General features: G+C 42.7%; 1 protein-coding gene across 3 annotated transcripts; it reads left to right on the forward strand.

Annotated features, from left to right (window-relative positions):
• The first annotated feature begins 400 nt into the window (after window positions 1-400).
• On the forward strand, window positions 401-24,439 carry setd2 (SET domain containing 2, histone lysine methyltransferase). Of its 3 annotated transcripts, none has more exons than XM_088998545.1 (23): window positions 401-771; window positions 1,985-2,107; window positions 4,042-4,063; window positions 4,557-8,395; window positions 8,464-8,595; window positions 8,669-8,797; window positions 8,896-9,019; window positions 10,076-10,153; window positions 10,239-10,336; window positions 10,421-10,553; window positions 11,170-11,304; window positions 11,382-11,510; window positions 11,593-12,630; window positions 13,587-13,635; window positions 13,722-13,995; window positions 14,082-14,370; window positions 14,506-14,829; window positions 16,844-16,969; window positions 18,299-18,435; window positions 18,524-18,632; window positions 21,722-21,796; window positions 21,898-21,999; window positions 23,325-24,439. In XM_088998545.1, exons 2-23 carry the CDS (start codon window positions 2,079-2,081, stop codon window positions 23,484-23,486), a joined length of 7,533 nt encoding a protein of 2,510 aa, XP_088854671.1. In that variant the 5' UTR covers window positions 401-771; window positions 1,985-2,078; the 3' UTR covers window positions 23,487-24,439. The 3 variants fall into 3 exon arrangements, with proteins under 3 accessions (XP_088854671.1, XP_088854669.1, XP_088854668.1); XM_088998543.1 differs by having other exon boundaries at window positions 11,593-11,725; window positions 11,789-12,630; window positions 14,082-14,829; XM_088998542.1 differs by having other exon boundaries at window positions 14,082-14,829.
• The last annotated feature ends 352 nt before the right edge of the window (window positions 24,440-24,791 follow it).

The following is a 24,791-nucleotide window of genomic DNA, read 5'->3' on the forward strand; positions in this document are numbered from 1 at the left end:
AAAGCATTTTAATAGAGCATGAGTAGGTAAAAAATCAAAACAGCAGTGCCAACACAATTTTTCGTCTAGATAGAGAGAGGATCAAGACACGCAAAAGTACCGAGAAGCAACACACAAAGTACAACAACCTTTATGCATTTTTACACTGTTCATATCAGGTGGCACTTTTACAGAAAATGCACGTTGATTTAGTGTTGTTACATTTGCTAGGTAGATGTCATGGATTTATTTTGCCACCTATCACCATAACCATTTCCCATCAAATTAAACAATTCCTGTATCTCATGCGCGTATTTGATATGATAGCACATTGTTGGACTGGGGGCCAAGGTGATTTACAGTTCAGTGTTGGCTAGCGATCAGGCCGTGCCAGCTGTGTCCGTGCATCATGTGACGTCGCTGCTACAAGACACACCAAATACCGCAGAGGAAAATGTAAACGGGGACATCGTCCTTGTATCGTTTGTTTCTCGTAGAAAGCATCAGATAAGTTGAAGCATATCGCGGGTGCTTGTTGTCGTTGTGGGCACAGTTGTTGGGAAGAGGCAACTCTTCGCACAGTCCTATCAAGTTCGCTAAGTATGAGCTAATGCTAGTGGGGTAGCACAACATTGACTGAGGCGCAGCGGAGGCACTCGGCAGCAGAGCGTCAGCCGACCGTCACCACTGACAACCCCGGACGGATTTGACGGGGACTTGATGTTCGGCGAAGGACACTGTCTTGGGAATTTCGAAGATGGAAGAGTCTCTTGGCCTAAAACACTTTCTGAAGTGAGTATATCCTAAAATATACAGGTGTTTACTTAGGTTGTATGTATTCAAGGAACCCATACACGCAACTAAGCTAAAACAACCCCCCCTCCCCCCTAGCATGCTCGTGATGCCGGATGGACGGTTTCACGAAACCACGGCGTACTACTATTCATAAGGGCTCCCAAACAAAATTCTGCACACTATTAACCAAATATTGTATTACAATCAAACGAGATAAAGAACAGGGATTGTAAAGGATGACGTTAGCCTCCACGCTGCTAGTTGCATGTTACCTAGTTAGCCGCTAATGCTCACCCGAGATTAATCTTTTAGACAAGAAAGAAATTTGTTGACCCCCCTGTTGGACCAAGTCGAACAAAAATACACACATCGTTTTTCAAGCATAACATGTAAAACGCGTTGGAGATATTTGAGGCAAAACAGACGAATAAACCACGTCGATACTAATATTAGCTTAGATATGTTAGCTCTGTTGGGTTGGGCATTTTTGTGTATATTATCATCAAAATGTAACTGTTATTGTAAAATTGCAGCCGTTTGCCCACTAACCATAGCCGCCTTTCATGTAACAATCAAATATTTTACAGCGGAATCGCGTGAAATCGATGGAATCGCCTTGTTGTACAGTACACACTCGCGTTTAAAATGGACAGGAACTGGCTTTTAAAAGGCCATGTCGGGCTGCATGAAGGCTTCCCGCACAGGCCATGTTGAGCCACCTTTGCAAATGTTTCCAAAAACACATGCTTATTTACGGTATGTTGTTGTTATTCGACAGTAAAGACGTATGTAACATTATATTTACACTCCTGGGTGGTTCCTTGGCCTTACCAATTACAATGGTGGCCCTACTTTCATCTTTGTGCTTCCGTTTTTCAACTAACTCTTCATGTATTGTTTTTTTTTTCTTGGGATGCATATCCACATATCAAATCCACACTGAATAAAATCAAGCATAAGAGACTGAAAACACAGTCTGCCTGAAAATATGTGACTGCTTCCGCTCATTGCAGTTATTGATAACCATGAGAGAAGGCTTCAGTTGAAACAAGCCAAGCCAACGGTCAAAAGCATGTGCTCCCTACATGCATACCCTACCACTATTCAATAAGTGCTTCTGGTCGATAAGTCAACATGCTTGTTGGACTTATTGTTAGCTGTTATGGAGACACACCACACTTCATTGCAAACCTATGTCTCTTTTTGCCAGGTGTGGCGTCACTTTGGAGGGTTCGTTTCTCTGATTTGGATTATTCTTGGCCAAGCAACGTCCGCAGGCCCACTAATCCTAGACGAGTTTCTCAATGGACACTCTGCTGAAGTCAGAAATCAGGTATTAGATGGTAGACAAGACAGAATTTGCTGTGTATAAAGGCTTGAGGTTGAAAAAATGTTGAAGTCACGAGGGCAGGGTATTGTTAAGATTCTTACAATTGAAAACTTACAATTCAATTTCAATTCCTATGGTTATCACATGATTTAAGAAGTATAAATATACAAATAGGGGTATATTTTGATTATTTGGCTGAAGGTCACATGAAGGTGTCTTTAGGTCTTTAGTGGCCTTTCTTTTCATGAAGCCACCTCCAAAAAAGTGACCCAATGAGGTTCCTGAAAATGTTCAAGAGTGATTATTAACTCAATTTTTGGAATGTGTTGGTGTAGAGGTGTAGTAAATACCTCCGAAGATGGAGGACACTGATTTGCTCTGGCGACCCCTGAAAGGAAAAGCTGAAAGGAAAAGAAGATGGAAAAATCTTGAAATTGTTCAATCATGTTGAGATTAATTGATTACTCATATAAATGTCTTATTAGTTTTACAATTGCAGACATTCAGTGAACTTTTTTATGAGTGTATAGTGGATCCAGTTGAGTCTGTTTAAAGATAATTGATCTCTATTTTTTAGAGATTCTTATTTTCCCCTTGAAACGAATGAAAAGAATAAACTGTCATCATAAGACCTTTATTAAATGGCAAGCCAATGTTTGAAGTATAATTTCCTTTACTATTCTCCTAGAGCGTGATAAGATTGTAAAAAGCAAGAAATTGCTTCGTATGTTTGGCATAATATGTCAAGGCTAAAGTGTGACTCACATTAATGTTATCGTCAAAAATTAATCACAGTTAAAATTAAAATGCATAAAGAAAAGCTACAGACAAAACATTTATTTCTCCCTAGCTTAAGGAGACTTTTTTTTTTTTGTGTGTTTTGTAGGCCTGTGCAGAAATCAGTTGTAGTGTAAACTGAGTAGCTAATTGACAACCGCTGGGTCACATTTGAGTCAGAATTCCTCATGGCAACGTGTGTGATGTAGGTCCAAAGACCCGATATCCAGAAGTGTTTCAACATGTATTGGACTGATTCATCCGCATAAGATTGCTGGAACCCTGTTTGCGGCGCCTGTTTATGTTTTGACGTGATATAATGTTGGCATGAAGAGTGAGTGTTTGGGTTGCATATGTTTAGCCTTTGAATGATGTGAGTGTGGGTATTTGCTTGTAGCTGCTTTCCTGCAAATTTGTCTTGAATGCTGCATTAGGGATTGGCGGAGGCAGAGGGGGTCCTAAAGGATCAAATGACCCAGATACCAAGCACATTTAGTGAGCTTTCACCAAGAAAAAAATTTCTGTACTTTTATCTGCCAAATGAGAGCAAAAGAAAAGTTAATGAATTGCAGTATTTTTAAATGTTAAATGAAAAATCTCTTTTCTAATGTGTCAGTTGTTAGTAATGATGTTCAAGGTGGAGTAAATATAGTCTTGAACTGTCACAGAACTAGAAAGATACAAGCATTGGGTTTTTCGGATATCTCTTAGCCATATTTTCAGAAACTATTAGCCATTTCATTAGTCATTTTTATCTGCTTTTATGGGAATACGCACATCATAACACATTCCTGGCACACTTGGTCTCCTCACATTACCAAATAATGCAAGTATTGAGCAGGCTGCTGCCAGTTGGTGGGCAAGTCAATCTGTCAGCAGCAGTCGTTATTTCAGGCCGGCCTATGTGAACCCAGTCCATCCTTCGTCTGTAACAGCCACTTGGCTTCAAGAATGAATGAACTGGATCACACACAGGCGCCGCACAAGCCGTCATTCAGCAAGATCAAGAAAAAAAAAAGTAGCATTTGCCTGCATGTTAGGTCGTTGTCAAGTAGCCAACAATGTTTCTTATTTTACGAATATGTATGTATTGTATTGTATTGTAATCAAGTTTTCTTCCTCTCTCTCTTTTATCTCCATCCCGTTCCCATCTATCTCAGAGACGAAGGAAGTGGTGCCTCGGTAAGTCCATTCAATAACATTTAACATGATTTAGACCAGTGGTTCTTAGCTGTTATCACCCTGGCACCCATTTTTTTTACTATTGTTGCATATCACCATTATGTGTTCCACCTCAGACCAGTTCTGTCACTATCAAATCTTTTTAGAATTGTTTTTGTCCGTCGATTAATTCACAGTTTGATGTATTTGTTTTATTTTGTACAATTAACATTTGAGCATGTTTTTGATATACCAATGAAAACACTAAAATAGTGAGTTTGGGACAAAAAAATCCTTTGGGGAGTTCACCATATCATAACATTAAATACATTGTTTCCCACAACTCACCCAAAATTAGGTCAGTTATGGGTTCCAACACACCATTTGAGAATCACTGCATCAGATGTGCAAACCTGAAGAAATTAAAATCACACCGATCTTTCATTGAGGAGTTCATTGTCTAGCATAGACAGCGGATTCAACCAATTATAGGTTCTGTCTCTCGTGCCTGTAGGTCAAAGTGGAGGGTCTTTCTAAGGCAGCTCTCCTCAAAAGTTTGTCTCCACGCGTCATGCTCTCCAACCATCTCCTGCCTAAAGGGACCAAAATGAAGGTCAACCTGGAGGATCAGAGTCGTCAAAAAGTGTCCTTCAGCTTCGCTCAGACCAAGAAGCCACTGCACAGCATTTTTGTTATTCCTTCAAGCCCCGAAAAGTCTGACACTGAACCCAACACTGCCTCATCACTGCCCACAATTGACAAAGGAAAGGTTTCTAACAGTAAAAATGAACAAATGCAGCAGCCTTGCGCAGTGCCAATGTCAACGGAACCGTCATCTTCCCAAGTTCCAAACTTTGCTGCGAAACTGAAAATGGACTTGGCTAAGATGCATTTTAAGAAGCAAATTCTTAGTGTGTCCGTGACAAGAGAAAAGCTACCCTCTGTTCTTCGGGATGAAACGGCCACTCCTAATCTGCTCGTTTTACAGAAATCGCCAAGTCACGTTGAAAGCAAATTTCCAAATTTGCTGCAGCAGAACCCTGTAAGTGTCTTCCCTTCTGAGGATATTCACTGTCAGTCATCTGAGAGACGGACAATATCGAGTCTCAAGAAACCTGCTGCATCCTCAGGAAAAGAGGAGGAAAGTTCCACAAATGAACAGGATACAAATGTGTACAAAAGGAAAACCAGGTCACAAACCGAAAGGCAAACAGAGACTGACAATCTAGTCCCGATGTCTTCCAGACGCAAATCCGTCGACTCCAAAAGTAAAACACATTTGGATAGCAGTCACAAAGCAGTAATAAAACGGTCTTCCCCTCGCTCACGTGGGGATGAAAAGGAAAAAAGCTCATCAAAGCGATCCGAGAATCACGAAAGGTCATCTAGTTACACAAAATCGGATCGTGATTCTAGGTACACTTCTTCAAGGTCACTGCGATCAGACAAAGATCGTAGAAGATCCAGATCAAGGTCTAGATCCAGGTCGAAATCCAGAAGCTCTCGTACCAGTTCAAGATTAGAGCGATTGAGGGGTGATAGAGGGTCCCGTTCAGACAGGTCTTATTATCATGAATCCGATCGCAGATCGTACAGGAGTTCTCCACGAAGAGACAGACGACGATCTCGTTCTCGTAACGACAGGACTCGGGACAGCTCAGACTCTGAAGATGACCATCGCAAGACGAGGACAAGGACAAGTGACTCCAATCGATCATCCACCTATTCAAAGTCCTCGTCCTACTTAAAATCCGATAAATCATCGAAATCTACAGATTTGCCCCATTCGTCAGAATTATCGAAAAGAAGTCAAACCTCCTCTTCGACGTCAGAAAGGACTACTTCAAAGCGACTGTCAGATTCCGCCCCCCATTGCAAAAGCCCTCCTGGTGTGGAAGCTGGGCATTATAAATCTAGCAACAGTCATACGTTAGACACCAACAAAAAATCCAACTCTTCCACTCAGCATACCTGTGAGGATAGTGAAAAACACAAGCCTGAAAATCATCTGAAAAGCAGCCCGAGTGACGCAGAGTCGGATCAAAGGAAAAAATCACCGACAGGCTCCGTTTTAGATATTTGTAAAGAAGAGAAAATTGATCAGCTTGACTCTAACCAGATCACCTGCTCCAGATCTTCCGAAGAAACTAGTGAACACGATAGACAATCAGAAAACATATTTCATGACCCCAACGATGAACCAAAACACAAAGCTACCATCAAATCATGTGTGCTTGATGAAAAGGAAAACGACGGTGTAAATAGAATTGAAAAAGAAAATCACGATGACCACCAGGATAGCCAGTTGACAGAAACGCAAAATAACAGGTTAGATGAACCAAAATCGAACCTTGAATTTGAAAAAGAAATGACACCGCCTGTAAGCTCAAACGAAAGCATGCTGCATATAGATGTCACATTTGAAAAGCTAAACAATACGAAAGATATTTTGTCTCTTCAAAATATACCACAAGTAACTTCAACTGCTGAAGGTGTATTCGCTACTAGTGATATTCTAGTGCCCAACCCGGACACGAAAGATGCTGAATCTTCTCAAGTTTCCATACCTGCGCCGAATGAAATCGATACAGCCGATGCTCAGAGTTGTAAACCGACGGAAGTGGTATGTAATGTGATGGCCACAGAGCAAGCGCCAAAAAACGCGCAGCTACCAACCGAGGGGTTATTTGAAACTGAGTATCTAAAGACACTTAAACAAGGGGCTGACAACGCTAAACTGAGTAGTCCGCCTAAAAAGTCTCGCTGGGATATCGTTGGACAGAATGTCCCAGGCAGCCAAGAATCACAGAATACACTTTGCCCCGAACAACCGAAAAAGATAATCTGTGTGAAAAAAATTGAATTTCCCAAAAACCAAAGTCAGATAGAAATAATACAAACCACACATTCAGTCCCGGAGCAGGAGACTGAAGGGCCAAAGCAGGAAATTCGTTACGATTATGACCAATCATCACAGGGTCTCACTCCCATTGACCATAATCAAAACGCAAAGTCAATCCAGCTTCTTTGTAACAGTGATGCAACTCTGCTCAACAGCATTTCAAATGTAGAGAACTGGAATGGTAACATGAAAGAGAACACTGAATCTAACACCCACAAGAATGAATCCCACAAAACATTAGCCAGTCCAGAAGCTGAAGCAGGACATAGCGAAGCCAGTGATAGTGACAATTCCGAGTATGACTCTGATTGTGACGAGGCCATAAAACGACTGCACTCTGTTGTAGTTGTGCCAAAGAATTCAACACTAATAAATGACACACAGGACGCCGGGCCTTCCTCATGCAGTTCAGTTATTTCGGAATCCCACTTTACAAATAACGTGCCCATTCTGAGTAGTCATCAAGTCCAATATCAAGCCAACTCTCAACCACGACCAGAAGGTGCTTCATACCACGCCAGTGCTCTTTGTCAATCCCAGAGTAATATGATTGATAGCACCAGTCATTTAGAGGGTGCTATTAGTGTTTCACAGCCTTATGCGACTTGTCCTACCACCGTCCACCAGGGTGTCAGTAATTTCACACACAGCCTTGACGCTTCCGGACATTACGCCCAACTGCAAGGTCAGCATTATGTCAACAATAGCCATGAAGTGATGCACGCACATTACCAACATTCTGCCAGCGTTGGCAGTATCAATAACTGCGTTGGATACACCCCAAGCTGGAGTGTTTCACAGCCAGAACTGCCCAGTAGTACATATCAACAGCCGGATAGTAGTCACGGAACACTGTTACCCCAATGTCAAGTTCCTGAAACATTTCCCAGCGCACAGCAACATGGACACCACAGCGTTTCTTGGAACCACCAAACTTCAGATACACAGATCAGCAAAACACCTTACCTTCACCTTTATCAGGAGCTGGCAGGTGAAATCCACCCAGATTCACTCACGAATGACCATGACGATTATTGCCGGGCTAAACCGTCCACTCAAAGCAAACCGACCTTGGACCACAGCGAAACATTGCTGCCCTCGGGTTTTGTACAAGGTCATGAAATAAGCAGCAACAGCAAGTTGTCCGCTGTCCCCGACCCACCGAGAGACGATAGCTTCAAGCACCACCGAAGCCGGGGACCTCCCAAGAAAAGACGTCCGGAGATCGAATCAGATTCGGACAACGAGGCCGAAGCTGGACCGGCTGCCAAGAAGGAACGTCAAGGAGACGCGGAGAATGTGAAAGAAACTCAAGTCCAAGTGGATGTGATTCGCCCGTCACTCACTCTGCAACACTTTCATGACTCCGCTCGATGGAAAGAGATTGCCAAGACAAAGAAGATGCCTCCATATTTTGACCTGATTGAAGAGAATCTGTACCTAACCGAACGGTAAGATTTGTCCACATTCAAATGAGTTCAAATCATTTCAGTCTTTGAGATCTTTTCAATGTTTGTAGAAAAAAGAGCAAATCTCATCGGGATATCAAGAGGATGCAATGTGAATGCCCGGTGCTGCCTAAACAAGACCGGCTCAGGGGGATATTGGCGTGCGGGGAGGACTGTTTAAATAGACTGCTGATGATCGAATGGTGAGTTAAAATACACGCTGAACACGTATGCGTTGTTGGACGAAACTCAGCGTAACGATTTATTTTACCATAGCTCATCGCGCTGCCTGAATGGACACTACTGCTCAAATCGACGCTTTCAAATGAAGCAACACGCCGACTTTGAAGTCATCCTCACCGAAGACAAGGGCTGGGGCCTCCGTGCGGCAAAGGATTTGCCTTCGTAAGGATTCTCACTCCATGGCTAACATCAGCCGCACTACGGAATCAATATCGGGGGTGGTTTTGACATACAATGCATGTGTTTTGATTCTATCCCAGAAATACCTTTGTGCTAGAATACTGTGGGGAAGTGTTGGATCACAAAGAGTTTAAAACAAGAGTAAAAGAATATGCACGGAACAAGAACGTCCACTACTATTTCATGGCTCTAAAGAATAACGAGGTAAGTAAATTCATGAGGGTGAAATGCTGGGCTAACTAACAGTGATACCTCGGCTTAGGAACGCTTTAGCTAACGAACATTTCGCCTTACGAACATTAAATTCGCAAGAATATAATCTTGGCATACAAACTATTTTTCGGGAAACACACGGAGCGCCACAATGAGTGATGTGTCGTTCGCGAACGAGACGGACGGTTCTTGGAGCTGGATCTCTGAAGTGAATGAAGCTGAAAATGGCAGCCAGCTTTTTTCCCCTCTTTTCTCCTCCCCCAGTCTTCGGTTAAAGCCGCACCTGATTGGTCAAGATCCGTGGTAAAGGAGGGAGGGGACACATGCAGCAGAACACACGCAGCGGGGGAGGGGTTACAGAAACAAACACGCGCACACACGAAAGGGAGACGATAGAGCTTGAAACAAAAAAAGTGAAAAAAACAAAAGTGAAATGGTGAGAACATTAATGGAAAACAGTGAAATTTGGACTCGTTTCAACTTTATTGATAGTTCAAAGGCAGAGTGTAGACTTCAAGGTTAAAATATCCCATCAGGCTGCACAAATAACCCACACAAGCCATCTGTACAATTTGAGGAGAACATACAAGCAAGGGAACCAGCGATTTATGAAGTTTCTAGTGTGTCTGCCTGCATCTGTTGCTGTTGCAATAGCACAACCTCGAAGATGTACAACCCAGAGCTCCTTGAGACACTTTATGCAAATAGCTATTCATTCCATCAAGCCATCAACGACCATTACAAAGGTAAATAAAACGACTTTCTTCTACAGTACACATTATTTCTTTAATTACAATACCATAGCACATTTATTGTACATAAATAAGGTATATTGTGTGTAGTTTTAAGGCTTATTTAGTTGAAAATTGTTTTATGGGGACCTTGCAATGGATTATTCTCATTTTAATTGTTTCCTATGGGAAATTAATGTTTGGAATACACACTTTTCACCTTAGACACACTTTCTGCGAACCAATTATGTTCGTAAGCCAAGGTATCACTGTAGTTGCAAAAATTCCACAATGACTTTGCATTCTGTCTCTCCAGATCATCGACGCAACACTGAAGGGTAATTGCTCTCGCTTTATGAATCATAGCTGCGAGCCCAACTGTGAGACTCAAAAGGTACGTCGGGCAAAGGAAGTCATCGAATAATACAGCTCGGTTAACATGCGCGGTTCGCTAACTGTTGATTTTCATCTCGTTTCAGTGGACGGTCAATGGCCAGCTTAGAGTCGGCTTCTTCACCACCAGGGCAGTCAGTGCGGGAACCGAACTGACGTTTGATTACCAGTTTCAGCGATATGGGTATTTCTTTAACTAAATACAATAAAAATGTGTTAAATCATAATAGAATAGTGAAATATTTACTTTTATTTCATCTGCTTTTAGGAAAGAAGCCCAGAAGTGCTTCTGTGGAGCTCCCAGCTGCAGAGGCTTCCTCGGAGGCGAAAACAGAGTCAGCGTCCGTGCAGCTGGAGGGAAGATGAAAAAAGACCGGCCTCGAAAGAATGCTCTCATCACAGTCAGTTCACTTCTGGTTATTAAGCAATGTTATGAAAGGAAAAGAAAGGAAGTAGTCGAAAAACATAACAAATAACACATTATTTGTGATAACACACAAAATACGGACAGTCATTCAATGCTAATCACTTCCTGCTCCCTCTTTGTTGTATGAAGCAGTTCTAGATGAAAGAGGAGAGGATCAAAGGGTCCTTTTCACCAGTGGATCAGGGACGTCATGGTGAAATGTGCACGTCTGCTACAAGCTAAATGTTGAAAGCAAACACGAAGCTGTAGCCTCTGACTCCTCACATCTCGTGTCCCACGTAAATCTGCTTCAATTCCAAGCCGCAACAGATCCACATACGCATTGGCGCTTCCCAATCAAAAACAGTGCTGGCATATTCGTGCTGACGAAAAAGCTCAACCGCTCAGCACAGTCTTCTCTTTGATGAAAGTTGTAGCCAAAAATGCTGAAAAACAATCTGTATCCATTCCACAAGACGCACAACAACAATTGGGGGTGATGTTGGGTTGATGATGGTTGTTTTGTAGGACGTGGAAGTCATTGTTTAATGTCATTCGGACAGCTGGAATAAGCTTTTCACTTTTAATCTGTTATGTCTAATTTTCTTTAGGTTGATGAGGAATTGGAGGCGTTACTGGAAAATGGTGAAGGACTCTACGATGGGAAACAGGTGGTGTCGCTGTGCAGGCTTATGGTTCGCGTGGAGAACATGGAACAGAAACTCACCTGTCTTAAGCTCATACACGTAAGTATCCATGAAAACAATGTTAATGCGTGAGGTGTGAACTACTTTAAACAGCATTTTTTTCCTGTGCTATGCAGGACACACAGAATCCATCATGTCTGAAGCAGTTCTTGGATCATCACGGCTTGTCTTTGCTTTGGATCTTCATGGTTGAGATTTCTGAAGCAAAGGGCAACTGCGCTAATAACATCAAGCTACAATCAGAGGTGCGATAAATGCAATCTTGTCATCGCGTCGTTTGTAAGATAATTGTGTCGATATAAAAATTCACAATCCATTTGTCTCCAGATTCTGAAGACCTTGGCTGTGTTACCCATCTCCACGAAAAACATGTTGGAAGAGAGTAAAATCCTAACCTTCATTCAGCGATGGGCCCAAACAAAAGCACTCCCTCAGCCCACCGAGATGGACGGTTACTCAAGTGAGAACACTTCTCGCGCTCAGACGCCCCTCAACACCCCTGATGGTTCCTCCTCTAAATTAGGACTGGAATGTGACAGGGATACCTCCAAACCAGCTGTGGACCGCCGCCTTAAAATCATCAGTGAAAACAGTCTGGACAGTGCGCTCTCAGATGCCAGCAAAGCTTCTGATGGCAAGGAGGAGGAAGAGGAGGAAAATGATGAGGAAGAAGATGAATCTTCTCAGGGTGTACCACCTGATGACAAACAACATAAGGAAGACACGGTCAGTGAAGGCCCTGATCCAGTGAGAGACAATCCAGAAGAAGAGGTGAAAGACAACAAAGTGCCGAAAGCGGAAGAGACAGAAATGGCTTCAGATAGAGAAGAACAAACTCACATTGAAGAGGTAAAAGACCAAATTGAGTTGGAAGTGAAAGTGGACATCGACACTCAACTGGATAAGGAACTTGAGTTATCTGACAAACCTAGTGGAGAAGAACTGACAGTCCAGGCACCAATAGAAATCCCAGAGGTAGAAGGTGACCCGCCTCAAGTTGAGATTCAAGACCCAGAAATCGAGTCAGTTCAAATCAATGTTGATCAGGCACTAACAGAACAACCCGTAGAGCAGATGGTCCCGAAGACAGAAACACCTGAGCCCGAAAATCCACCCATTTGCTCCGATGCCCAACTGGATGCACCTGCCCCTGTTGCTCCCCCAAGCTCTGACACCCCAGAGGTCATCCTGCCCACTGAAGACACACCAGCACCCGCAGATCCGCCAGCCGTTGAAACGCCTTCCCAGGATGAAGAAGAAGGCATTTCAGATGTGGAAAGTGAGCGGAGTCAAGAGCCCCAAGTTAGCGCTTTGGACATTAGCAGCATGGCAGCCAGGCTTCTGGAAAGCTGGAAAGATCTCAAGGTGAGCTCAAAGTTTCACTGAAAGAATAAGAATCAGAATCATCTTTATTGCCAAGTATGTAGAACACACAAGGAATTTGTCTACGCTAGTACACGCTGCACTAATATCATCATAAGAACAATTGAGGCTCTATGCAGTTATATTTTGCGTTACTGTTTAGAGAGTTAATAGTGACGGGGGGAAGAAGCTATTTAAATTTCTACTGGATTTGGTAGCGCCTGTCTGAGGGGAGTCGCTGGAAAGGGTGGTGAGCAGGGTGCGTAGGGTCCAGTACGATTCTCCGCACTCTTGATTCTTGCAGTGTGCAGGTCCTCCAGAGTCAGTAGGGTTGTTCCAATGATTTTTTTCCCGCTGTCCTAAGGGCATCAGAAACAAAATGTCCAACTACCAGATTGAACTCCCAATAATTCAATTATATTCCATGTACATTTCCAGGGTGACCCAAAAAGATGTGTACCCATGAACATTTCAATTGTGGCTTTGATTAAAAAGCTATTTATTTGAAATTACAACCACACTTCATTCAGTTTATGGAAGACCATTGTGTCAATTTTTAGTTAATTTATGGCTTTCCCAAGATGTGTTCCAAATGTCCACCATTTCGTTGCAAGCAGACCTGTACTCGTCTGACAAAGTTCTCAATCACATTTACACACTCCTCTTTAGGGAGGGTGACCCAAAAAGATGCATCCTACTGAGTCCCTCACTGCAGCAACGTTTTCTCCCTAAAGGGGAGATCTACTGCATCTTGAGAAAGCCATAAATTGACTAAAAATTGACAGAAATAGCTGAAACTCTGGTGAATGGTCTTCCCTAAACTGAATAATGTATGGTTGAAATTTGAAATAAATAGCTTTTTAATCAAAGCCACAATTGAAATTTTCATGGGTCCGCATCTTTTTGGGTCACCCTGTATTCTCATAAACTCGGCATTAAATGATCTGATTGTCTTTCAGGAGGTGTACAGAATACCCAAAAAGATTCAGGTCGAAAAGGAATCAAATGGTAAGTCAATTTTCCAGCTCTTCAATCACTTTCATAATTTTGACAGAAATGTTATTCCGAGCGATCGTCGATTGTCTCAAAAACAGATCGCAGCCGAGATCGCGACACAACGTCGACTCCACGCAACACCTCAGGTAGTCGAGAGCGTGAAAGGGAACGTGAAAAAGATCGCGACCGGGACAGAGACCATGACCGGGATTGGGAAAGAGATAGGGAGCGAGACAGGGATCGGGATAGAGAACGAGACCGGGACAGGGAGCGTGATCGAGACAAAACCCCACGCAGCACTGAAAGACGGAGGCGACGATCCACATCGCCGCCCCCCTCCTATGAGCGGAGCAGTCGGCGCACTGAAGAACGGTATGAATTCCCGCAGTGACCTTTTGACCTTTGCGCTCTTTAGGATGTCGAGCTGTGTTGTTTTATTTTTATGTGGATCATTTCAGGTTTGACCCGTCCAAGACACCGAGGGGTGTTAGCGGCAAGGAGCGCAACAAGCTGTCTACAGAGGAACGCAGGAAGCTGTTTGAGCAGGAGGTCGCTCAGAGGGAAGCCCAGAAACAGCAACAGCAGCAGCAGCAGCAACAGCAGCAGCAGCAGCAGCAGCAACAGCAGCTCCAAACTATGGCCTATGACCCCGCCTTGGCCTATGCCTCCACTTCCGGCTTCATCACTTACCCACCTGGATACCCCCTCCATTCCTTTGTGGATCCCAGCAACCCCAACGCAGGCAAAGTACTACTACCCACCCCTACAGCTGACCCCACCATGACCTATGAACTGACTCCTCCCCAAAGACTTGTCTCAGAGCTTGGGCATCCCTCGCCGTCATCCACTTCACAAGCCACTCCTGTTTCTAATATCTCTCAGCACATCACCACCGACAACCTCACGCCTGCAGACACCCAGCAGTATGCCCAGCCCGCCACCGCTGCAGCCCAGGATTCGAGCATGCCCGTCCTGTCCGTTCCCGCCCAGACGACGCCCCAGATCCAAGGCCAGCAGGGCTACGCCACTCTGTGGGATCCCGCCACGCAGCAGACCGTGACGGTGCAGACGCAGCCAGCGCAGCAGTACGCCACAACACCGGCGCAGGGCGCCACACAAACTGCGATCTACTACCAAGGCCAGCCGTGCCAAACTATCTACAGCATCCCCGCCGCATACCCTCAGACCAACGCACCGGTCATACAGGTGGGATAGTCATTATATAGTATAAGAGCCAAATGCCACTAATTAAAGAACACATATTATGATCGAACTCTTGGATTTTTGTCGAATTAGGCCTGTTTAGTCCAGTGGTACAGTCACAGAAAAAATTCAACAAGGTACCGTATTTTCCGTTGTATAAGGCACACCCAATAGCCTTGATTTTCTTCAAAAGATCAGCCCGCACCTTATACGCAGGTGCACCTTACATGTGAAGTAATATTGAGCCACAACAGGTCTCGTAGCCACCGATTCCATTTCCCCCTGTAGAAGAAGTAGTGTGTAACCCCAGCCTCTAATGTAGCGTCTTATAATATGGTGTGCCTTATATTTATAGCTACGTGGCTGTTTAGCTGGCTGGCTGGATAGATAGCTATCTATTAGCTAGTTAACTAGCTTTCCATCTATTTGAGTTCCGGGTTGAGTGAACGCTGGCATGTGTGGCTGCCGCTACTCACCCACAGAAAAACTCATCCTGTGATTGTAACGTGACCTTGAGAGTTTTGAAAGGCGCTTGTAAATCAAATGTATTATTATTATGATTAAAACTTTTATATATTTTTATAATACATTTGGAAGACAAGTTTCATGCATTTAAGGTGTGCCTTATAGTCCGGTGCGCTTTATATATGGAAACTTGAATATACACCAGTGGTTCTTAACCTGGGTTCGATCGAACCCTAGGGGTTCGGTGAGTCTGTCTCAGGGGTTCGGTGGATCCTCCGCCTCAGAGGTCCACCCTTCAGTCGAGGCTGCAGTTAGTAAGCACAGACATTGGAAGAAGGGTTCGGTGAATGAGCATCTGAAACTGGTGGGATTCGGTGCCTGCAACAAGATTAAGAACCACTGATATACACCATTCATTGGGGGTGCGGCTTATACTGAGGCGCACCTTATCCACCGGAAAATACGGTACCTCTGCATTTGGATGGGATCTTGACTGCAGGTGGGAGCAAGAAAACTCAACTCAGTGCAGGTCTTAAAATTTAGAAAAGTACACAGGATTTTTAATATCTGATTTTTCGAAATGGTTCATGCAGGTGAGCCTCATAATTTTCAAGGCATCAAACGTTAACTCCAGACGATGTGCAAAAATATGACCACTTAAGTGCCAGGGGTTTTGTCATTTTCACTCAAATTGCAGGACCCACAGAATATTGCGTTTAACATAAACGTTCAATACAGTGTTAGAAACCTTAGACTCTTCTTTCATCAGAAAAAAAGTTAATTCCTAAATTATATGGGTCTGGAGTTATATGAGCTTGAATTGGGAGCGGCTGTCCAAAATACAATACAATACATATTGATTTATATAGTGCTTTAACAACAGCTGAAGCTGGAACAAAGCGCTAACATGGGGGGGGGGAATGGAAATGCTCTCCCCTTGTGGAAAAGCAAAAAAAAAACATTGCCAGAGGTCGTAGCCAGCGCTTTATCAGCACCACCACAAAAGAAAAAACAAAACCTGAACAAATACGTCATCCTGGCAATTCCCGAATTAATTTGTAAATGGCAGTGAATGAGTTAAACAAATTGTCAAATATCTGTTTTATTTTTTTAATCAAACGTACTGTTGCAGATTATAAACACACAAATGCTCACATTTTGCGTGGACCTTGATTAATTTTTGTGAGTTCGACTCTACTGGACCTGGATTTGAATTGTAATAACACTATTCACCACTAGATGGCATACCTTAATTATTCTCCCACTGCCTCTTCTCTCCGGGCTGTCGGGTGGGTGTGTACTTTGCGGTGAAATGCAGTGACAAAAGCAATTTAAAATAAGTATGCTCACCAAAATAAAATCAAATCCAGAAAGTTAACTATCGGAAATTTTCATCTGAAGTCACCACTGCAATAATCCCAAAGGTACATAAGTAGACCACCAGCAAGACTTGTAAAAATTAGCAATTTGTACCAATTAAATTATTACAACTTTAATGTCAAATTCATGAGTGAATCGTTTCAGTCATTTACAAATCCTTTGTCTTTTGCAGACGTACTCTGACCCCTCGGCCAGCTACCTGCATGGCCAGACGGTGTATCCTGGCCATCAGCAGGGTGTGGTGGTGCAGCAGGGAGGCACAGTCACCACCATTGTGACCTCCCAAACTGTCCAGCCGGTAATAAAGTCACCTTAATTCACTATATGTTTCACATTTTTCTGTAAAAGGGTATTTTTAGATTGCTGTGCACTAGCTTTTGAACATTTTTTTATTTTATTTTTTATACATATAACTCACCTTTAGATGTTTGCTTTTGAACGTGTTGCTTTTGTTGTAAAGCAAGGGTGTGAAACTCATTTTTGAGTGGGCCACATTGTAGTTACTGTTTACTCTTGAAGGCTGTTATAAATGTCGTGTATCTTTCATCGCCTCCACATATTTCATACAGAGTGCACGTCTGTGTAAGCTCTCAGTCGTACAGGAGTGGTCCATCGATGAAAAGGTTTCTTCAGCCGTCATCTGTACTTCTTTGAAGTTGTTGGACATTTAACTCTTCCGAAAAGTTTTGTCAGCGAAGCCAAAAATTGCGCTGGTAGCTCTGTCCATTAGGGATATATATAGGGCCAGAGCTACCAGCACAATTTTAGTTCGCTGACTAAGCTTTTCGGATGATAATAATAATACATTTCATTTATAAGGGCCTTTCAAAACCCTCAAGGTCACTTTACAGTCACATGCTAAGTTTTTCTGTGTGTGAGCAGCGGCAACCACATGAGCCAGCGTTCACTCAACCCAAAAGTAACTCAAATAGATAGCTAATAGCTAACTAGATAGATAACTAGCCAGCTAAATAGCAATGTTTATATAATTATATTATTGTTAATTCACCATGGTACAGAAAATAACAATATTTTGACTGCACGGCATTTCAACAAACTAAATAATTTTTAGTCCAGGATTCAACTTAAAAAAGAATAGATTCAAATTTTACCGTATTAACGAAACGTCCGACACCTTTAAAGAAGTACCGATGTCGACTGAAGAAACATTTTAATCCATACAGAGCACACAACAAATTAACGAATAACTCATTTTCAAATCTGAAGTCAAGAATCATGCTGTTATTGTGGACAATTTGAAATATCGGTTCGGACTTTAGCAAGCATCATGACACTTGACATGCTTGTGGGCCGAATAAAAGGATATGGCGGGCCAGATTTGGCCACTGGGCCTTGAGTTTGGCACCCGTGTTGTAAATTGTTCTTGAGTGTTTTTGAGTTTAAACCACCATTGCGTTATGACAACAGGCAGATAAAATAATTTGAGGTAAGGTTTACTTTTCCACATGCATCATTTAGTCACAAGGGGGCAGTGTACATCTACATTTCACACTCCCAAGAACTGTGTGGAGACATGAAGGCATTATCATCTGGTGATTCGCATTTTCCATTGCGAGCTAAGCAGATATGACAGATGGTAAATTACAATCCTATTTCTCTCCTCCAGGAAATGATCGTACCCAACAATGTGATAGATCTGCCTCCTCCATCTCCCCCGAAACCCAAAACTATCGTTCTACCTCCTAACTGGAAAGTGGCACGGGACCCTGAAGGGAAAATCTACTATTACCATATTGGGACAAGGTGAGGAAGGGGGGGAATGTTTATCCAGACGGGCCCCTTCGAAACATTTCAAAGTGTCATGGTGTAAATATGAATGTTTTTCTTTCAGGCAAACTCAGTGGGATCCTCCAACTTGGGACGGAAGTAGCGACACCAATATGGACCATGACTCCGAGATGGATCTTGGCACTCCTACTTATGACGAAAATCCTTCCAAGGTGCGCTTGTAAATATATCAGGGTACTTATTATCCATGTAAAAGTGTGTTTAAATGCCATCCTGCCATTATGTGGACTGTCGCATAATCACAACAAGGTTCTGGAACCTTCGGGCCTTAGGCTGGGTACACCTTGAACTGGTTGCCAGCCAATCGCATGACACGAAGAGACAAGCCACCATCTGTTGTCACACTCAGGCATAGGGAAAATATGGATTGGATTAACCTTTACTATACTCGCAATGGAGAAATGCACATTTCACAGCAGAAAGGTTATGCAAAGAAGTAGAACACAAAATACAGGAGCTGCTGCCACTCTCGCAGCGCCATGTTGAAGTAAAAAAAAAATAAATAGCAAATAACATGACAATAGAAAGACACAGAGAGTCATTCATTCTTCAGCACTTGCTCTACCCTCTTTGTGACATGAAGCAGTTCCAGATGAAAGAGGGGAGGATCAAAGCGTCCTTTTCAGCAGTGGATCAGGGACGTCATGGTGAAATGTGCACATCTACTACAATGTATAGGCAAACTCCACACAGGAAGGCCACACCCCGGATTTGAACCCAAGACCTCTTCACTGTGAGGCAGACATGCTAACCAGTCAACCACCGCGCTGGCTGTCTTTAACTATGATGGGGATGCCTTAGCGTTCGCTTCCCAGAAGGTTTGAGGTTGAATCCGAGACCTGATTATAGCGTTTGTTCTTCGGGGCCCATTGAAGATGCTGCCCGGTGATTACTTTCAGCTGTGTTTTATGGAGAGGAACAAACGTCATCATAACAAGCCTTCTCCAGGGCGCTTAAACCAGCTCCTCCATATTTGTCCTTTGAAGACAATGACGGTCTTGTAACCTGGTCCTAGTACTTATCTAAATATTCTCCCCCAACCCCCTTCGCTCGGCACTGTAAAGTAAGGGGAGAGATTTGCTCTTTTTGTGTTTGCCATCTCATTCTTCTCCCTTTTTTTACTTCTATCCCCATTGGGATCATGGAAAGCATCTGAACAAGCCAAAAACTCAACTGAGGGTGTTTTTTTTCCCCTTTTCTGGCACTTACTTAAAGGACAACCGACACCTCCTGACAAGTTGCGTCCATAATTTGACTTCAAATGACTTCTACTGAGCGCATTTTACAAAAATTCCACCGCATATAGCTATATTTTACGTTTTAAGACTTGCGCTGAATATTCAGGAAGTCTTGTTTTTGAGTTGGTGACGATGCCCCAAGTGACGTGACATTTTTAACACCCCTGACCGCGAAAGCGACACAATGCATTTTGGGTACTTTTTTTTTGTCTGAAAACACAGTGTTGATCGTAAAATTAAAAGGAAAAGTACATAAATAACGTGATGGTGAATCGTTGTGTGTCGCAGCCAATTGCGGTAACACGCATAAAGAAGGTGTAAGTTTACTATTCCCAGCGGACAAATCAGCCCATTTCCAACGGAGGTGAATGAGGAAGCTAACCAGAGTTAGTGATTCGGCACTTGGATAGCGGAAGTTTGATGCATGTTTACTCATTTAGTCACACTGCATGCTAACTGTGAGTTCACCTGGTGAAAGAGAACAATCGCCATATTAGCGGACAAAACCGATCGGACAAACATCCACTTTCCACCGTGTCATTTTTACTCTGTAGCGCTGTCGGAGCTTTCTCTGTCGTCTCAACATCTGATGTTCGTGTGCTTGTTCGAAGTGTGACGGTCTCCTCTGTGTGTGTGTGTGTGTGTGTGTGTGTGTGTGTGTGCGTAAAGCCCACCCCTCTGTCTTCTACCACGGATTTTAACCAATCACGGGCGGCTTTAGGGCTCTGATAAGCGGCTTCATATACTGGACGAAACGCAGCTAGTGCGCCATCTTGTGCATTTTCTGGGCGCTACATCGGAGTCCAGATCTTCACCGGTTTCATTGCTTGCAGACGGCTCGAATTGATACGGAAGGACTTTTTTAATCGATTGCAAACATTTATGCTTTCCTCTTCAGAACTTTTTGAATCATATTCTTAACTGGATGAGTAACAAGAAAGCATCCTCTCCGAATCTGAACTCTGAAGCCATTGTTTTGATTCTGGAGCAAGGCAGTTTTGACCCGAAGTGACGTCATGAACAAGGAGCGGGTCAACTGGCTAGTCTTTGGGACGAAATTAAACGGAGATGTGATTTTTACATGAAGAAGCACCCCAAGGTCTCACGGGGTTGAATCTTTGACACATGCGCATCTTTTTTTAAAACTACTTCACTGTCTCAGCTGTTTTTTTGTGTGTTTTTTTTAATCTGCGCACTTGGCACCTCAGCTGTTCTTGTCTTCGGTGTGGTAGTCAAATACTGTTTGATACCCCGGTTGACCTCCATGCCAACTGTTTGGGGCCATCAGCTGCCATGCTCAATTGGGGCCCAGTTGTGCTCCTTTGAGATTTGAATTTGTGTGCTGGTTTTTCCACCCCTTCCGTGGCCATCTTTTCACGCAGCTGAAAAAAAATCATGATGGAAGTTCAAATTACCTTTTGAAAGACATCACACTCAGAATCAGAAAGCCTTTAATAGTCCCACAATGGGGACATTTGCAGTCCACAGCAGCAACTTTTTTAACTCACTCATTCGCTGACATTCCCGAATTTATTCAGGAATTGAAAAGTGTAACGTGAAGCGCCATTCCCGAATTGATTATTATTTTTGTCTTGTGGGGGGGTGCGGATAAAGTGCTGGTCAGACCTCTGGTGATGTTTTTCCCTTCCACGAGGGGGCAGCATTTGCCCTTTGTCCATGTTAGCGCATTGCTTCAGCTTCAACTGTTGTTAAAGTGCTATATAAACCAATATGTATGTATTGCATTATATTTTGGACAGCTTCCCCCATTTCAAGCTCAGATAACTCCAGACCCATATAACTTTTCTATATATAAGTTTTCTGATGAAAGAAGAGAGTCTATGGTTTCTTGTGCTGTATTGTATGTTTACTTTGTCCTAAAACTCAATATTCTGTGGGTCCTGCAATTTGAATGAAAATGACAAAAACCCTGTCACTGGAGTGGACACATTTTTGCACATTGACAGTGAATGAGTTTTTTTTTTTTTTTTTTTTTTTTTTAGTTTTCAACCAAAACAGCCGAAGCAGACACTTCAAGTGAATTGGCCAAAAAAAGTAAAGAGACATTCCGCAAAGAGGTAGGCAATCTCCACCTTATGAGCTCCTCTTTGTTGGCCATGAACTTGTCACTTTTTAACATGTGTGTGTGTGTGTGTGCGCGCGCGCGTTTGTTCCTCAGATGTCCCAGTTTATTGTGCAATGTTTAAATCCTTATCGGAAGCCGGACTGCAAACACGGCCGCATCAGCAACACTGAAGACTTCAAACACCTGGCAAGAAAGGTAACAGTTATGGATTGTTTCTTCTCCGAAAAAGAAACAAAGATCATGTATTAGTTTAATGGCACCAACTTTGCTAATCGGCTGCTAGCTTTGCAGTTAGCAAATGTAGCATGAGTTGAAATGTTCCATATTTTTTTTCTCCAATTTTCCCTTGTAATTCAAGGCATGTTTTAAATATGTTTCAGATGTTTCAATGACTCATGAAAAACAGCCCAAAGTCACAAATTGCAACCCCTTTTACACACACATTTTTACCTTGCTAAAATTTACCGATTGTGAGCTATTGCGCAACATGCACAATGCAGACACCCCCCAACTTACGAACGAGATACGTTCCCAACAGTCGTTCGTAAGGTGAATTTTTTCATAAGTTGAATTTGTTCATAGGTTGCTTCAGTGCTATATTTTGTATGGAATGTATGTTTAAGGCTTATATAAGTATTTTTAAGGCTTGTATGAGTAACATGTATTGGTTTGAAAAATAAACATGTAATAAAATATATGCTATATAAATATATGTATATGTACAACTGGAGAGAATACTACATATGTTACAACAAAAATATTTGTATGTACCGTTGTTCGTAACTCGAATGTTCATAAGTAGGGAAGCGTCTGTATACAGGAAAGGCGAATGACCATTAAGGTAAAGGAAATAAAATATTTTTTACATGTAGAGGCAGCACTTCATAGGCTAGCTAATTTGTGCATAAGTGACGCATAGAGTGCCCGAGTGCAACTCAGGCAAGCCAAGATTCATTCACTGCCAAATGTATGTGTCCAAAAAGATGCTATTTGAGTTACTTCCGGGTTGAGTGATGGCCTATGTAGCTATCTTTTCGCTATCTATTCGCTAGCTAGTTTTCTATCTATTTGAGTTACTTCCGGGTTGAGTGAAGGCCTAGCTAGCCATCTGTTCGCTATCTATTAGCTAGCTAGCTTTCAATCTATTTGAGTTACTTCCGGGTTGAGTGGAGTTTTCTCTTTGCTATCTATTAGCTAGCTCGCTTTCTATCTATTTCAGTTACTTCCGCTGCCGCTGCTCACCCACGAAAAAATTATCCTGTGACTGTAAAGTGACCAGAGTTTTGAAAGGCGCTAATAAATGAAATATATTATTATTATTATTATTATTATTGCCAGAGGCCAAGGACAGCGCTTTATCGGCACCACCCGCAAGAAAAATCAAAACCCGAATAAATTTGGGAATGGCTTTTCAAAATAATCTCCTATTTCCTGATTCGAATCCAATTCAGATTGTAGAACTTCCTCGCCTCGTCACCGTCATGTCCCGCCCACTAATATATTTCCCTTATCCCCATTAGCTAACGCACGGTGTCATGAACAAGGAACTGAAAGCGTGCACCAACCCGGAGGACTTGGACTGCAACGAGAACGTCAAGCACAAGACCAAGGAATACATCAAGAAGTATATGCAGAGATTCGGCGCCGTCTACAAGCCCAAGGAGGACACGGACGTCTACTGACCGCATACTTTTTTGCCTTTCCCCCACCCTTTGACCTACCTACCATTGCGCTTTATTTATAATGCGACGTTGAATCCCCGCAGGGACGGACGGACGGACGGACGGACAGGGATGTTACATGCAATCTCCACAAACTGTTTTACTTCATTGAATTTTTTGGGGTTTTTAAACAGCTCTGATTGAAGAACAAGCTAACTCTTGTTTCTTTTGACACACGTTCCACTTTTGAAAACGGATCAACGAACAATCCGCTTCATTTTTCTGGTGCTGCTTTTTAAACACGGAGGTCCGAAGCTTTCACTCGTTGAAACGCCTGCAGGTCGCCTCGAGGTCCACAGTGTGTGCTGGTCAGCCATTTTTTTTTTTTTTTTTTTTTTTGTCACGCACTGTCTTTTTATCTGTTCCCGTCAGTTACGATCTCAATAGCATGGTTTGATGACGACGTACTGCCACCCCCCCCCCCCCCCCCCCTTTAACCACCCCTCCTCATTTCCTCTTCAAACTGGACTCACGCAGAAGTGTGTAGCATTACAGTTTTAACTTATCCACATTAGATTTTAATTATCGGTAATGTAATTCTGAGTAACGCAGCCTTTTTATTCATTTGCCACAAATCCCATCAACCATCGGCAGCCTATTGCATTCATTGTGGATATTATCAAATTGTCATTTTGGGGAATGTTTAAACTTTGTAAAATGATCATGTCATGGTTCTCAAGTGTAAATATGTTATTATGTGTATGCAGGAGCCACAAGTGACCAGCTTGACCCTTACGTCACCATTGCCGGCTCATGTTAGTGTGGGGCGGGGTGATTTTTGTTTTTCTATTTTTTTTTTAAATAATGTACAAAAATTTTCACCCTACTCAACTGTAAGTAAGTATTGTGCAAGCACATTGCCATACTGAGTGTACAAACGTTTTAAAAGATAATAAACAGTTTCTTTTTGTACATCCTTGGTCTGACCTAGTGGAGGGGGGGGGACTCTTTCAGGTGTCAGACCAAAACTAAATACAGTGATACCTCGGTTTTCAACCATAATCCATTTCAGAAACCTGTTTGAAAACCTAAACAGCACTTTCCATTAAAATCAATGTAAAAAATCTTAATCCGTTCAAAGTCTAGAAAACAACTTTTAAACTATTTCATCGCATAAACCGGATAAAAATTTAATAATAGGCAGGTCATGTGTAAAATTCTATAAAAACAAACTTTTATTTTCACTAATTTTCTTTCCGCCACGGGGCATGTTGGCACCTATCCCAGCTGTCTTTGGGCAAACACAGGGCACACTAACTTTTCAAA

This window comes from Hippocampus bargibanti, linkage group LG06 (genome assembly GCF_051943395.1).
Source record: "Hippocampus bargibanti isolate YZ-2025 linkage group LG06, ASM5194339v1, whole genome shotgun sequence".
NCBI classification, from domain to species: Eukaryota; Metazoa; Chordata; class Actinopteri; order Syngnathiformes; family Syngnathidae; genus Hippocampus; species Hippocampus bargibanti.

Bases quoted from the DNA above. Each gene is read 5' to 3' on its own strand.
- setd2 (XM_088998542.1), top strand. From the start codon at position 2,079: ATGGACACTCTGCTGAAGTCAGAAATCAG. The intron at 8,798-8,895 runs GTAAGGATTCTC...ATTCTATCCCAG, and splicing joins GCGGCAAAGGATTTGCCTTC to AAATACCTTTGTGCTAGAAT. The intron at 18,436-18,523 runs GTGAGGAAGGGG...TTTTTCTTTCAG, and splicing joins TATTACCATATTGGGACAAG to GCAAACTCAGTGGGATCCTC.